At 40.4% G+C, this 16,050-nt stretch overlaps 1 protein-coding gene and 1 long non-coding RNA gene across 6 annotated transcripts in view; one reads left to right on the forward strand and one right to left on the reverse strand.

Moving 5' to 3' along the window:
- The window catches only part of LOC109308075, a 17,916-nt gene extending 7,460 nt beyond the window's left edge, over positions 1-10,456 (reverse strand). The window contains exons 1-2 of the long non-coding RNA XR_002100453.1: positions 10,445-10,456; positions 2,865-2,870 (exon numbers count right to left, since the gene is read on the reverse strand). This is a non-coding gene — a long non-coding RNA (uncharacterized LOC109308075). The remainder of the gene's footprint in view (positions 1-2,864; positions 2,871-10,444) is intronic.
- NEBL (nebulette) overlaps positions 1-16,050 on the forward strand; it is a 164,964-nt gene that overhangs the window by 100,592 nt on the left and 48,322 nt on the right. For 4 of the 5 annotated variants that reach the window (XM_019532267.1, XM_019532276.1, XM_019532299.1 and 1 more), the window contains 7 exons: positions 2,171-2,263; positions 2,648-2,740; positions 4,144-4,236; positions 5,417-5,509; positions 8,716-8,808; positions 10,761-10,865; positions 12,511-12,682. In XM_019532267.1, the coding sequence (XP_019387812.1) occupies positions 2,171-2,263; positions 2,648-2,740; positions 4,144-4,236; positions 5,417-5,509; positions 8,716-8,808; positions 10,761-10,865; positions 12,511-12,682 (742 nt within the window). The remainder of the gene's footprint in view (positions 1-2,170; positions 2,264-2,647; positions 2,741-4,143; positions 4,237-5,416; positions 5,510-8,715; positions 8,809-10,760; positions 10,866-12,510; positions 12,683-16,050) is intronic. The other variant, XM_019532284.1, reaches the window with a different exon arrangement.

Here is a 16,050-nt window from a genome sequence, read left to right on the forward strand (position 1 = left end):
GAGGTAAGACTAACTGGCCTATAGTTTCCTGGGTCTTCCTTCTTCCCCTTTTTGAAGATGGGAACCACATTGGCCCTCTTCCAGTCCTCTGGCACCACACCAGAGCACCACGAGTGCTTTATCATTAAAGTGCTTTAGATAATGTGCATTAAATCTAGTACCTCCATTGTGAGGTACTAGAAAAATGTGCATTAGCCTACTTTAATCTGCATTAACTAAAGACCTCTGGGTGCCTACACATGAGTGCAGAGGTTGCTCCCATGTATTGAAATGTATTGAGTCTGCTGGAGTGTGGCAATTGCTGCTCTTGAGCAGCCTCCTGCATCTGATGTATCGGCATCCCCACACTGAAAAGTGGCAGTGGGGCGCTTGCAGTAACACTTGTCAAATGAGTTTTAGTTCAAGTGCCCCTGCTGCCATTTTTAAGCATGGGGATGCTGATACATGAGACACAGCTGTGCCTTAATTAGAGCAGCTCACAGATCTCCTCTAATTAAAGCACCACCCACCCACCCCTGAAGCAGTAAGTGCCCATCACTTTTTTGTGACACTTTAATGCACATTAAAATAAGCTAATGTGCATTAAAGTGCACATGTAGACGCAGCTTAGTTTCTTTAAACACCCTTAGGCACTTTACCATAATTATTGAAACCTACCCTGCTAACTCCAGAGGTGATACACAAAGAAATTTTAAGTTATGTCAGTAAGAGGATCTAATGGGGAGTTTAGTTAAGGTAACTTACAAGACTAGAGACCCAATGATTACTGTCACCAATGCTTGCAATTGATACAGCAGGCCACTGGGATGTTTTAAAGAGGGCCTGAATAGTGAATATTTGTGGAGAGAGAGGTGGTTGATGGCTGGAGGCATTTGTTTTCACTTGTTTATAACTTCACTATTCTTTAATCACCAGGGCCCTAAATTTTCATTTCTGCCTTCTCTCTTAAGTTATTTATTAAAATTTGGGGACAAACAGTTAAGCAAAATCATAATTGTTAAGAAGGAGGGTAGAGAAAAAGTGGTCTTGCCCACGTTATAAAATTCTAGCAACCATTTCTTTGTGAAGTTTTACCACCTCTGTCATTTCTTGAGGTCTCTCTGAATCCTAGCTCTACCCTTCAGCGTATCTACTACACCCCCCAGCTTGGTGTCATTTGCAAACTTGCTGAGGGTGCACTTCCTCCCATCTTCTAGATCATAGATGAATATATTGAACAAAACCAACCCCAGGACTGGCCCATGGGGCACTCCACCCAATACTGGCTGCCACCAAGCCATTGATTACCACTACCTCTTGAGTGCTGTGATCCAGCCAGTTTTCTATCCATCTTATAATCCATTCACTGAACCCAGACATCCTTTGCTTTTTTGCAAGAATGCTGTAGGGAGACAGTATCAAAAGCCTTACTAAAGTCAAGGTATATCATGTCCACAGCTTTCCCCTCATCCACAGAGTCAGTCATCTCATCATAGAAGGCAGTCAGGTTGGTCAGGCATAACTTGCCCTTGGGGAATCAATGCTGACTGTTCCTGAACACTTTCTTCTCCTTTAAGTGCTTAGAAATGGATTCCTTGAGGACCTGCTGCATGATTTTTCTGGGGACTGAGGTGAGACCAACTGGTCTGCAGTTCTCTGGATTCTGTTTCTTCCCTTTCTTAAAGATGGGCATTGTATTTGGCCTTTTCCAATCTTCTGGGACCTCCCCCAGTCACCATGAGTTTTCAAAGATAATGGCCAGGAGTTCTGGTTACTGCTGAACACTTGAATTTACAACCTTAATGCTATTTTAATGTAGTTCTCTGTGATATAAATATAAAACTATATAAATGCCTCCAGATGATAAACAGATAAAGATAACATCCTCAGCATAATCTTTAAACCTAGTCCATTATACACCATGAAAATATAACCCCCTATATGTTTGCTGTAACATCCAATATGAATTTGATCCCAATCAGTATTCTAGTATAAAATCATGACCTATTCCATACTTCAATAACTGGTTTATATGACCTAAAGGGAGGTATTCAACACCATCCAAGGTACAGTGGTGTGTTTGTAAGGTCTAACTGCACTTAGTAGAAGAGAAGGATTACAATGCTAGTTGTGTTTTTGTACCCTTCTATGTCTCCTTTAAATTGATAGCATTTTATTGTATGTTACACAGGTAAAGTACAGAGAAGAGCTTAAACAAGCCACAGCTATTTCTGATCCCCCAGAATTAAAGAGAGTCAAGGAAAACCAGAAGAATATTAGCAATGTGAGACGCATTTATTACTTGTGGGATCTTTTTTATTGCGTTAAATGCCTTGATGTCTACATGACTAAATCTATGTTTGTATTAATTCTGCTTTGTCTGTAGGACTAATTAAACTACTTAAGTGGATAGCTTTTTCCTAGTGTTTGAGCTTATATTAACAGTAATGGGAATGACCTACTAACACCAAAATAACATTACTTTCTAGGTGTGTGAATTTGAACATTTGCAGAAGGCCTGTTTAAAAGTGCCGTCTGGATTAAAGTGAGCATCTGTGAATGAATAACATTTCTAGTGAAATGCATGTGTGTTATGTACTGTGTCCTAACATAGTGCAGTGTTTCTGTTGTTTGGAACTCCATCTATATCTCATGTCCTGTTTCCCAGGTCCAGTACAAAGAGCAGCACTGTAAAGCTACATCTGTGATTGTCACCCCTGAGATCGAGAGAGTCAAGAAGAATCAAGAAAATGTCAGCATGGGAAGTTACTTTATTTTCTTATTGTACTCACACGATTTAGTGCGTTCTTGCAAAGCAATCTCCCCCATGCTGTGTGTTGTTTGAATTAAGCTTGTTCTTGATAATGAAAAACACATACTTATACTTTTCTCTCAGTAGATCAGTAACAGTTTATGGTTTAGTCAGAGTAATAGTTTATGGTTTAGTTTTTTACTAGAACATGCTATCCAAACTTCAAGAAATTCTTCAAGTACTTTTCTTAAGTCTTTTCTAATATTTTAACATCCCTTTCGAAAAGTGGAAACCAAAATGGAAGAAGTGTTATGATGTCACCAGTGCCATGCACAGAAGTCTTCTAGCATTTTAATCCTACTTGACACTCTCCAAATTTACATAGAAGAGCCAGGTTTGTCCTCGTAGGCCTTTGGCCCAATCTTGAGAATCAGGCTGGTGGTAGTTTGGGGACCTGTGCTTGTCTGGGGACGGTGCCAACAATCAGCTGTCCAGTTCAAGAATGGGGCTATCCTGGGCCAATGCCAATGATCACTTGATTGTCAGCACCATTCCAGACAGTCCTAGGTCTTATTGGAAACCCAGTTTGAGACCCAGGTCCAGGTCAGTACTGGTCCAGGCCAGTATTGACAATCAATTGATTATCAGGTCTGGCTCCAGACAGCCCCAGGTCCAGTTGGAAATATAGGATTGTCTGGGGCCAGTGCTAACAAGCAACTGATTGTTGGAATGGGTTGAGGCAGCCTCTGTCTGGAGCATAATACAGGCCATATGTTCAATTTAGGGTGCCATAGAAACTGGCCACAAATATGTTCTACATTATATGTGCAACAGCTTTGTGGTATATTGGCCATTTTGTGCCACCATAAATTGGCTGAACATGTAGCATGTTATAATTTATTGTACAACTACCAAGTTGTTAATACCATAAATTCAATGTCTGTCAAGGGCTTAAGCGACAGCACTATGCTGGAAATTACCTTCATCGGCTATCGGACTGGGAATGGTTTCCTTAAATGTTGGCAGGGTGACATTTTTATGGAGAAATATGCTGATAATTGGTACTGTATGTTACTAATTTCACCACTTCCAAATATGAGTTGACAAACGAATCATTCCCATGTGGTGGATCTTCTCCAGTACATATTACTTAAGAGCCCATACATGCCACAGACATGCTCTGTTGCACCCTCTAAGATGTATTCCCCCTTGGAGAGCCTAGAAATCTAAATGATTATTGTTTAGAAAAACAACATATGAAGGTTCTGATGATTGTAACATTTCAGCCTGTAGTAGTGGCTTGTAAGGTCTAATAGTGCATTAGGTAGGAGAGGATTATTAAACATTTGCTGTGTTTTTATGCCCTTCTATTTCTCTTTTAAATGGGTAATATTTTACCATGTTTTACACAGGTAAAGTATAAAGAAGAGATTAAACAAGCCACAGCTATTTCTGACCCCCTGGAATTAAAAAGAGTCAAGGAAAACCAGAAGAATATAAGTGATGTGCGACCCTTATTTATTACTTATTACTTGATCTTGTCTGCTTTAAATGCCTTGATGCCTAGATGAATGAATGTGTTTGAATTAATTCTGCTTTATCAGAAAGACCAATTTATTCACTTAGGAAGACAACCCTTTAACTCAGTGCTTGAGCTTGTATTAACAGCAATGGGAACTTTCTACTTGCACAAAAATGACATTATGTGATGAGTGTGAGCATTTGTAGAAGGAATGATAATAAGTGCCATCTGGTTCAAAGTGAGTGTCCATGGATGAATGACATTTCTAGCAAAATGCATGTGTGGTGTTCAGTGTTTTTGCGGCATTAGAGGACTGTTTTTGGGTACCTTCAGATGTTACATTTAGATAGATATAGCTAGGGTTAGGTTGATCTAAATGATAATCTGTTCAGATGTTTGGGGAGGTTTAAATCAGGCCCCAAATGGTGTACTCAATCTAAATTAGTTCACCTGAGTAGGTGAATTAAGTTAGATCATGAACACGGTAACCCAGTCCAGAGAACATCTGCACACGTCTAGAGTGAAGTCCAAGGCCGGGAAAGCCCAACTGCTTGCTCAAGCCCTAGCCCTGTGCTCTTCCTGCCCTCCCCTCCCCTCCCTTCCCCTTATCTGGCAATTTTTAACCCCCTTCCCTCCAACTCCACCCATTTCCAGATAGGACAACACCTCCACAGATCCTTTAGCTCTCCTGATCCTGCCCATCTCTCCCCCTCTACACCCAGTGGTTTTCCAGTGCGGCTTCTGGTACTGGTGAATGCCTGCACATGTTACTCTTTGTCATAAGCAGTGGGAGAAAAGATTATTTGGGGGTGCTGGTGTGGGGCATACCCGCCTGACCCCCACCCCTCCTTCCTTCAGGGACATTGTGGGGGAACAGTGTGCGCTGGTGTTGTATATGCAGTGTGTGCAGAGTGCGTGGCAGGGTTGCTGGGTGGGGCACTGTGGTGGCTGGGTGTGGCAGTGGCGCTGTCACCATCCACTGCAAAATTAGTTTGTGGGGGCTAAACCCCATTAGCCCCAGCCTTCTGCCACCAATGTTTCCTGTTTCCAATCACATGACTTAAAGCAAGCTGCATGATCATAGACTGTGTGCAGTGAACATTTTGTACATATATTTTGTTGCTTTGAACTCCATCTATAATATTTCATACCCTGTTTCTCAGGTCCAGTACAAGGACCAGCTCTGCAAAGCTACATCTGTGAGTGTCACCCCTGAGATTGAGAGAGTCAAGAAGAATCAAGAAAATGTTAGCATGGGAAGTTGCTTTAATTTTTTCTTATTGTGTCTCAAGCATTAGCAGTTTCTTACAAGTCAGTCCCCACCATGCTTTCTGTTTTCCTTAGTTAAGCATGTGTTTAATAATGAAAGACACTTAAATATAAATATATTTAAGTATTTCCTGTAATAGATCAGCAAGAGTAACAATTTTTAAAAGCTCTATTAACCAGGTCAGTGCATAGTTCAGGAAATTAATTAGGTGCAATATTGTTCCTGACCAAACAAATGACCATGACTAATTTTATTTATTTATATTTTAATTTAAACAACGTAGTATTTCAACCAAACCCATTCTTCCTGTTCCAGTAATAAATCTGCCTGATACAGTCCACTACATTTTCTACTGGTGAAAGCATTAGTTAATCAGTGACAATTGTTCCTTTCACCTTCCTACCCCCTCCTCCCCACCAAAAAAATAACTTCCTGATGATTGGTGTTTGATATTAAAAATGATGATCATAATGTCTTATTCCTTCGGGGGAAGAAGATGTAGAAAAAAGCAGGACATTTATTAAACACATTTTTGCACCCTTGTGTAGTTGAAGGATCATGTTTGTACTTCCTGTTCTGTCTTCTAAGGGCCAACCACTATCCATAGAAGGACTTCCAAGAGACATAAGTTAATGGGACTGCTAGCAGCTACAACAAGTCAATGACAGCTGATGTTCATTTAGTTATTCATCATGAGTCATTGCTCCATTCAGAGTTACTGCTTTCCAGAAAACAGTCCAACTGCCACTTTATCTGTGATCTTCATGCTTTGTTCCTAGATGTGCAGTCTTTTATGGGTATTTTAATATTGTATTTTATACTTCTTGTTTAAATGTGCTCCCCTTACTGAGTGATGCAAGTAAATTTATGTAGCTGATCCATCCATATCATTGTTTATCATTCCAGTTTTTGTATTATTTGTTAATTTTATAAGCAATGATTTTATATCTTTCTTTCAAATTATTTGGGCCCCTACCACATGTTACACAATTAACTGGTTAATCACATAATCAATTTAGATTGGCCACGTGCCAAATAGTTATCACACCATAAAAATGTCTATTCAGCTATAAAAAGACCGAACCAGCTATAGAGTTGGTATTTGAAAATGTGTGACAACTCTGTAGCTGGTTTCTATCCAGTTTTAATTTGAGTATGTTGAGTGTGTTTACAATTACTGTTGTAATCTACCAGGTACCCAGTTTTTAGTGCACTTAATATGTAGTCTGCACTGGTTTTTAATTATATTATTTTTACATACTGTCATGCATGTCAGAATATGCCAGTGCTGTCATGGTCCACCAGGCTGGCTGGCCTAGTGGGTAGAGCTGGTCATGGAGCTGGGATGGGAGGGGTTACAGGCATAAGGGTCAGAAGCCACAAGTTAGGAGCCAGAGTGCCAATCCAGGGTCAGGAGCTGGGAATCAGAAACCTGGCTACCAAATCTGAAGAATAATCCACAGGGCAAAGTCCAAGAGTAAGCCAAGCTGGGGTCATGAGTCAGGAAGCAGGTCTGCAAGGAGAATCTATAAGCCAAAATCCAGGAGCAAGCCAAAGGCAGGGTCAGGATCTAGGGAATCCAGAGATATTGCCGGGACAGGAGCTGCTCAGAGACTGCAGCAAGGCTTAGGTGCTGGAGGAGTTCCTTAAATGTAACTCTAGAACCAATCAGAGGGAAGGGGCTGGGGATCAGCTTGCCTTGATTAGTGGTAACTGGATCCGCATACTTAACAAGGGCTGCAGGGCAGGAGCCTGACTGAGCCTTACAGAGTTCATCTAGGCTGCAGTGCAAGAAGTTTGCAAGCATGGTTACCTTTATCGACCAAGCTTGAGATATCATAAAAAATTAGATGTTTGTTTACGAAGACCTGCTTTACATTAAATCATGTTGATTCACATGGATTCTCCTACCTTCTTTTAATTCTTCGCTGAATCCCTGCCAGTTTAGCCTTCCAAGGGTTTTTCCTGTAGTTCTTAAGTCATGTAGTTTACAGTGTTGAAATATTGGCATGATGTTGACCATGAATTTCTTTATTGAATTATCTTTGGAAATGAACATCCTTAAAAAAAAGGTGGAGACAGATTCCCATTCTGCAAAATACATTTCAGTAACCTTAAGTGAGATTTTTGACAGTTGATTTTAATTCTCTCTGTATGCCTATATACTATACACAGTCATCTTGCATTATACTCCAGCTTGTCTTTCATGAGCAGTCACCTCGGAAAATAGCGTGTAAAAGCTGGAACCATGGATGTATCCTTTATGTGGTTGTTGCATTTGTATATGTACATATTTATGGTGAGTGCTATTAAAATTTTGAGACTTCCCTTGCTGTAACTGAATTTACAGAAACAATTATGTTATAACCCATTCTAAGTTTAGGGCTGTAACTCCTACCTTTTTTGGTTTGAAACACCCTTCAATACATTCAAGGTATCCCTTGATAGAGTCGAGGCACCCCTCAGAAAGTGTCAGGTCTTAGGCTGCCTAGAGACATACTCTGATGCATTGGAGCAGACTCGATTAATCTAGTCTGTTCCATATTCTAATTGGAACGCTCTAGCATCACCACAGTATCACGTCTATTAAGGTCTTTCCCCCGCACCCCTATGTTTCAAAATGGCCATGGGGGTGCTTTAACTAAAGCTTATCAAATGAGTTAAAGGGTCCTTCCTCCATTTTTAAATGTGTGAGGGCTTAATAAACGTGATGCTGCAGTGTTTTAATTACAGTGGCTCTCTGGGAACCACTTTAATTAAAATGATCCTGACCCTCCCACCCCATAGCATGTGTGTAGGCAGCCTTAGTTTTCACTCTTTTATTCTGAATATAGAAAAATAATAGAGCAGTTTTTTTGTTGCAGACAACTCAAAAAAATGACACCATGTCCAAACCACAGCACCCTGATTAAGAATTACTAGCATAGGGGCTATCATAAACACTGGAAAATACTAGTGTGGGAAATGTCAAGATATTATAGGTGTATATCGTCATGTTTATACACATCAGAGAGATCCATAGTAAGAATTCAAGGTTATACTTCAAGATTCAGTGTTTTATAAAACTTAACAAACTGAAAATGCAGTTTAGTCTTTGTTTCCCACATGACCTGTTATATTTTGTATTTAAATGTAATGCAGTCTGATCATGTTTTAATAGATCACATACATTTTTATTCTGTTGAATAATAGATTCACTATAGAAAGCAGCCTGGCAAAGCTACTGCTGTGAGTGTCACTCCTGAGATGGAAAGAGTCAAGAAGAATCAAGACAATATCAGCGTGGCAAGTTCTCTGAATCTTTCTGTTCTCTGAAACTTTTGGTTACTTTATGAGTATAACAGGAGAAACTTGAGGAAGGATATTTGATACCCGAAAGTTCATTTAAGTGTGTCCCAACCTCACAGCTGGTTTAATAAAATATATAAAAAATCCTTGCTCTCAAGTGTAACGGGTACACTTTTCAGGTGGGATTTCATTTAACCAGGTGACAGTTGTTTGCATCAGCTATTTGGACATGCAGGCCCAAAACCCATTTCTATTAGACAGCTAAAGGTTTGTCTATACAGCCTTTGCAGTGGTCTTGAGAATCCCACCATGAAGTACATCTTTGCTCACTTGCTTCCACTTCAAATCTGGAAAAAGGCAGTGAAATTCTGAGCTTGTCCCTGCTACTTTCAAGTAAAATGGAGACAGGAAAACCAACACCAATGGCAGGGAGTCACCCTCCAAGTGACTTCACTGCCTCTTTTCTGGATTTGACATGCAAGAAACAGTAGTAAATGGGCACAGCAGTCTTCTCAAGAGTCTGTGGGGGGAAACTGTATGAGACAGCTAGGCAGATAAGCATGGTCTTACTCTGGGATTTTGAATTCTGGAAAATGCTTTAACCTGTTTGCTTGTGTAATGTGTTTTCATTTTAGCTTAGTCACTGAAAACAGCAATGAAAATTCACCAACATTTTGCTTCTCTTGTTCCTGCTCCCCCCTCCTGCCTGCACCTGTTAGGGTAGCAGGGGATGAGGAGAACTGTATTCAATAACTGCCACAGCAGCAGCCAATGCTGGTAGAGATTGTTAACAAGGAAGCAGAAAATGTGTACAGTCAGGACTTGATTTACACTGTGGTTACATTCTTGAAAAAAACACCATGCAAATAGAAATTGTGTAAAAAGATACCAAGGTCTATGCATTTAGGTTCCAGATGCAGCCAGTAATTTGGCCGATAAATGCCTTTGTGTGTGTGCCTGCATGGTGCTCTGTGGTTGCAGCAAGGAGCAGAGCCCAGCAGCTTGGAGAGCTGTGTGCAGGTGGTAAGTCTGGTGTGGTAGAAGGGGAGGGAGGAGGGAAGGGGTGTGAGGGGGCAGAGCAATGCCCCCCATGGTGAGACGGGGCAGAGTGGGGCAGAGGCAGACGCTGCTTGGACAGGCATGGGACGAAGCTGCGGCTCATCTGGGGGGCATGGGGTGGGCGCTGTATGTACACTGGGAAGGCACGGAGGAGTCATGTGCCCCCAGATCTGCATGGAGTGGGGAGGCAGGCTGCAGCTGTGGGCTGGAGGTGAGGCTGTGCTGGGCTTTTCTCAGCGGTGGGGCTGGGCTCAGGACAGGTGGTGGCAGTGCTGTGAGGGTGCTGTGGGGGGGGCTGCAGCCACCCCACATTTCACTGTAGCCCCCCTGTAGCTCCCTTCCAGTGTCACCACCACCCACCCAGAGCCCAGCCTGGCTCAGACCCCACTGAGAAGAGCCCTGTGCAGCCCTGGCTTCAGCCCACAGCTGCAGCCTGCCCCTCCCCCTCTCTGCACTCTTCCAGGGTGCATGCAGCAGGAGGAGCCACCCCCCCATCCCAGCTGGGCAGTGCCTGCCCCAGCCTCTTCCCCACTCCCTCCCTCACCATGGGGGGTGTTGATCTGCACCCCAACACCTCTTCCCTCCCTCCTCTCCTTCCATCACAGCACAAGACACTTACCAGCTCCACTGAGAGCAGTGTGGTGGAGGGGAGGTGGGAAGTGATGCATCTGTGCATCTTGGTGACCACGCTGCACCATATAAAAGTAATCCATACCATGTACAAAAATAAAGGGTGGCAGTTAATTAACTCTGCATAACTGAAACCGTGCAAAAAATACTATGTAAATCGAAGCCTGATTGTAATAATAATTTTGAAATCTATATTATAATACAGCTTTAAATTAACAGTAATCTAAATGAAGGCTTCACATGTTGTTCCTGTTTTCCAGGTTAAGTACAGCAGTGATCAGAGGCAGATGAAAGGTAGACCTAGTGTGATTCTAGACACACCTGAGCTAAGGCATGTCAGAGAAACACAGAACAACATCTCAATGGTAGGGTACACTCTTGTTAGAGTGCTGCTAGATTATACTAAGGAATGACACTTGACTGTACACTGGATTTTGCCCTTCATTAATCTAGGTAACTAATTAAACACTGTACTAAAGTTTGGAAACAATGCTTTTTCTCTTAGTCCTGCTGAAGACAAGATGTTTGCCAACTGCACATGACTGTAATGAACATTTTCAAAATACTAATAAATGGTTTTCTAACAACTGACTGTTTGGCTTTTTAAAAACACTTCAGGCTGCTCCTCCATTTTGAACATCTCAGTTTGACTGGACTGGTGACACACAACCACTTTGTGCCTGTGCATGTTTTTGGTTTGCGTGTGACTTAGGACTTAAATTAATTGTGCTGAGTGTGTTTGCTTGTGTGTGTGTGTGTGTGTGTGTACATCTATATAAATATAACTGATTATGTATTTAAAAAAAAAAGAATGTATAGTCAGGAATAATGCCTTTATAGCTGTTACTAATTCAGTTTTCTTCCAAGTTTGTAATGTAACAATTTTTCAACCTTCCTGTCCATTTTTGAAAAGCAGGCTACATAGAAGAAGCTTTTAATTGCCTATATTTTTCATTTGGATCCAGCTAGCTGGTACCTAACAAGGAATGTTAAGGGGGAATGATTCTTTTCTATAAAACTCTGCATGTCAGCAGAAATTCTAATGAATTAAATGACTTTTTAAGAGTTCTTAAAAATCCTGTCAGATTGCTACCGGGGCATGCACATCTTTAGAGATGCTGGTATTTATATACTTATCCTGGATCAGGCATGCTTGACCTGTAGCATATGCCACAAGCAGCATGGGCAGCCTGTATGTGGCACACAGCAGATGGGGGAGGGGACAAGCAGCATAGTCACAGATAGGGCAGGGAGCAGGAAAAAGAACAGCATATTGGGAAGGGACACAGGAAAGGGACCAGAAAGCAGAGCAGTCAGTTAGGCAGGGGAAGGGGTGGAAGTGGTAATCCAGGAGGGTATGTGGCTAATTTGTGGCACACCACAAAAAGATTTGCCCCCACTCGTCTGGATGACCTCTGGAGGTACCTTTTTAGCCATGTGTTTTTATGCCTGTACAATGATTCTTAGCAGCTTGAGTTAATTACTAATTCAATAGCAATGTTAAATTTTGTTTTGGGTTTTTATGCAACATCCTTTTTTACAGGATACATTGCAAAAATGGTCAAGGAAATGGATTGGACAGCTTGCCAAGTCTTTTACATCTTGTTTATGGCATAAAATCCAAGGAATAAAAATACTTATTATGCAGCAGTTTTTAGCATAATTTAGGATGTAGACATATGAGCAGTTTACTGCAGGATAAAAGGAGCTAGAGTTTTACCATGTGTCAAGTGTTCTGTGGTAACTCTATATGCATGCTCTGAACCCATGGTAGGTAAAAGCTAAATATAGAAATTTAGCTCTCTTTCATTAAAAACTAAGTTGCTGTGGGTTACCTTTTACTTACTGCAGGATTGGGTGTATACATGAATAGCTTTCATGTAGCCTCTGATGCAGTAAATTTCCCTACCTTTTGTTAGCTCACATTAATTGTTTATATGCCCATAACCTTTAGATCAGTTAAGATCAGTCATGGCTAGGGGAAAAAATATCACTCCTTATATTTTCCAGGTGAAATATCATGAAGATTTTGAGAAGACAAAGGGCAGGGGTTTCACTCCAGTGGTGGATGATCCTGTGACAGAGAGGGTGAGGAAAAACACTCAGGTTATGAGTGATGCTGCATACAAAGGAGTCCATCCACATATAGTCGAAATGGATAGGAGACCTGGAATAATTGTTGGTAAGTTGAAAAACAGCTTTCCCATCCAAGGATTGTTGCTGAAAATAAAAAGTATTGCTCAATATTCTCCTTATAATCAAGAAAACATATCTCTATTTTTCATTTTTCTTGCCTCTGATTGTGATATTGGAGTTAAATCTCTTTTACTAACTTTTCAAGGCAACATCTATTATTTCAAGTCATTATTTTGTATGAAGAATTTTTTTTTTAAAGATTGAAACCATCGGTCAGAATTGGTGTTTCAGAAAGTGATTGTCTGGCAAAATAGCTGACTATAGACATTTCATCAGTTTCAAATTAATGAGGACATTAAGCAATCAAATAATAAAATGACAGAATTTTACTAGATATTAATTGACTTCCCCAAACAATAAGAAAAGGAAAATTGCACTGTAATATAAGAAGTGTTACATCTGCTACATCTACCCATAAGGCATACATTATTATTATATTTAAGTGACTTTATAGTAGTTAATAAGAAGGATAAATAACCACAAAGGAAGTTGACTTTGCCAACTGGTATAGATCAGTTCTGAGAGAATTGAGGTTCATCCTTTGAATGCTTAGGGAGGCAGAATTGTGTGAAGTGTAACTTTATTTTGTTGTGTAAAACTGGAATCACTTCTCTTATGTATTTATTTAGTGATCAAACACTTTCATTTTTAGTCTGAATTGTGTGGTGTGAAACTTGTTCTCTGTCAGGAAAAAGGCAGTTTTAATGAGATAATTTGTATTCTGAAGTTATGAAATGTTAACTGGAGTGTCTGAAAGTTCGAGAGAGATGGTTTTATTAATTTCTGCAGTTTTTCTTTCACTTGAATATGTATGCAACAGCCTTTCACTATTTAGGAGAGGTCTAGTGCTACAATATTCTTCATTTCAAGTAATCTTGTCTCTCTCTGAAATGGTGGTTCGCTAAGATGTAAACTGCTGAGCAGCTCACAAGTGAAATCATCCTTTCGTGGAATGCCTACTGTCTGTCTTGGAGCTCCACATATTTGTGGTACCCATCATCCCAGTATTTTTCACAGTTCTCAAAATATTTCAATTTGTGGATCATGACAAGCTGATCAGACATTATGTAGGTCACAGGCAACAGTTTGAGAATAGCCTCTGTAAAAAAAGTGTCTAGGTTAAGGTCATGAGGGGTTAGAAGGAAAGAAGTAGACACAACAGATGCCTGGACCATCACTTTAAGGTCTTAAAACAAAATATTTAAGTTAAATTCTCCCCCTTATGTTTTTATGAGGAATATTTGTTTAAAATCAGAACAAAATAATTCTAAAAGTTATCATAAATGTAATGGAAAAGGAAGTGAATACTTGGTGTTACTCATTGTTCTCTTTGTGGTTGTCTTCTCTTTATCATTCCTGACAGGATTATAGGTGACAAGAATCCCCAACATGTTCTTTCTAGAGATGGCTTTACCTAATAATAAAGATAATTTAAATTAGGGTTGACTGTAGTTTAAATATCAAGAATACATAGTTACAAGTGGCTTTTATTATCCGGGAAAGCTGTGTCTAATGAAAGGTATCTGAAACTCTCAAGCTAATGCAAGCCTTGGAAAGTTGCACATTCTGGCATCTAAGGTAACACAACATAATCAGGGGAATTGCTTGCCTGCCAGGAAGACTTTAAAGCCAGAGCAAACCTCTAATTTCCACAGCAGATGCTTGTTGAAGAGCCAATGGGTCCACAACACCTTAACACATTCTAAACCCCTTAGCGATTGACATGTTCCAGTCTTTTTGTAGCTTGGCATACATGTAATTCACCAATGTATTCATGGATATAACAGGAAATGTTTTCAGTGTTATACCCTCATGTTAATCATGCCTGAGCTCATCTCCCACTGCAGCTCCCCACCTATATATAACACTATTGAAGCAGAGTTGAATATCATTTGTCAAATGTAAATCCTTTAACACACCTCAAAACAGATACCATTCTTTGAATAAAAACATTGCAGTTATTTAAAAGAAATAGCCTATGACAACTTGAAAGATTTACTTCCACTGATATTTCAGTAAATGCTACTTGTTTAAACAGAGCAATGGCCTCATTGTTCAAAGAATGTTCTTGGCAGTTAGCAGAGATCACAGACTCAGAAAACATCTATAACTCTCTTTAAGCTTTTCCCTGGCTGATTCATGTTCAGCCACTTAGGAAAAATACTTTTGTATTAGAACCCTTCTAGTGGGCTTCCAACATATAATAAGTAAAGTCCTAATAACGTTGCTTAAATGTAATGACTGTGCTCTGGAAAATGAACATGTTTCTTAATCCTAAAAGGACATTACAAAGACTTCAAAATAAATTAATTCTCATCTGTCTGTAAAGTAAAGTAAAAGAAGTCCAGGTTTGCCATACACCCAAAGAGGGTATTTTCATTCAGATAGAAGTAGCAAAGAAATTGATGCGAGCTGTTTGGTGACATAAATTGCCAAGATTATTGTTTTATATGTTTTGATGGAGATTATGAGTAAAAGTAATATAAAGTTTACGAGAGGATACAAATGCCCTGTACAACTAAATTTTTAAGTTAAAAAAAATAAAACTACCCTATAAAGTGTGAGATACAGGGAACTAACCAATTCCTCCTCCCCTTCATGCCTATCAGTGCTTTTCAGAGATGACTAATCTGTCACTACTAGAGCCAACACATACTTATTGAAATATTGAAATTTAATTAATTAATTCAGTGGGGAACTGTATTGTATTCCACAGTAAGGCTACAGTACAGTAGATAACATGGAATCTTGATCTGAGGCTGTGGAAATTGGTTTGTTGGTTATAGCTACTTGTGTCACCTTTAGGTGGTACATACCAGGGGTCCCCATAGTTCTACTTTGCCTACCAGCATATAAGGTAGCTTGATATCACTTTCCCCCAGTAGTGGGACCACGTTGGAAAGACTTCTCACCTCTAACATATTGGCCTCACCTAGCAAGCAGACACCAAGCAGGTGTGGGCAAAATGGCAGATCCAGCCAGCAACCAGACTCCATTTCCTAGCAGCCCTGCCTGCGTGGCTGGGGTGTTTCCATGGAGATCCCAGCAGCAGCCTCACTGTCATAGCACGAATCTGGGGTTTCTGTAGAGACTGGCCCCAGCAGCACTGGCAGGGCAAATAGCAGGGCGTGGGGCTGCTCCAGAGCTGGGTTGGAATATTGCAGTGGTGACAGTGTTGCAAAAATGTTGCGGTTCATTTCTCGGGAGGCGAAGAACTCTCGGACACACACTATTAGCAATACAAAAGGTATATTTGCAAATAGGGTCAGAGTGAAGACAAAAGACCACACTCTGCCCCCGAGGAAAACTCTCAGCTGGGTTTTATCCCTTCCCTCCTGGGCACGTGTGCAGAAG

Source organism: Crocodylus porosus, unplaced genomic scaffold, assembly GCF_001723895.1.
Source record: "Crocodylus porosus isolate Cpor-Errol unplaced genomic scaffold, CroPor_comp1, whole genome shotgun sequence".
NCBI classification, from domain to species: Eukaryota; Metazoa; Chordata; order Crocodylia; family Crocodylidae; genus Crocodylus; species Crocodylus porosus.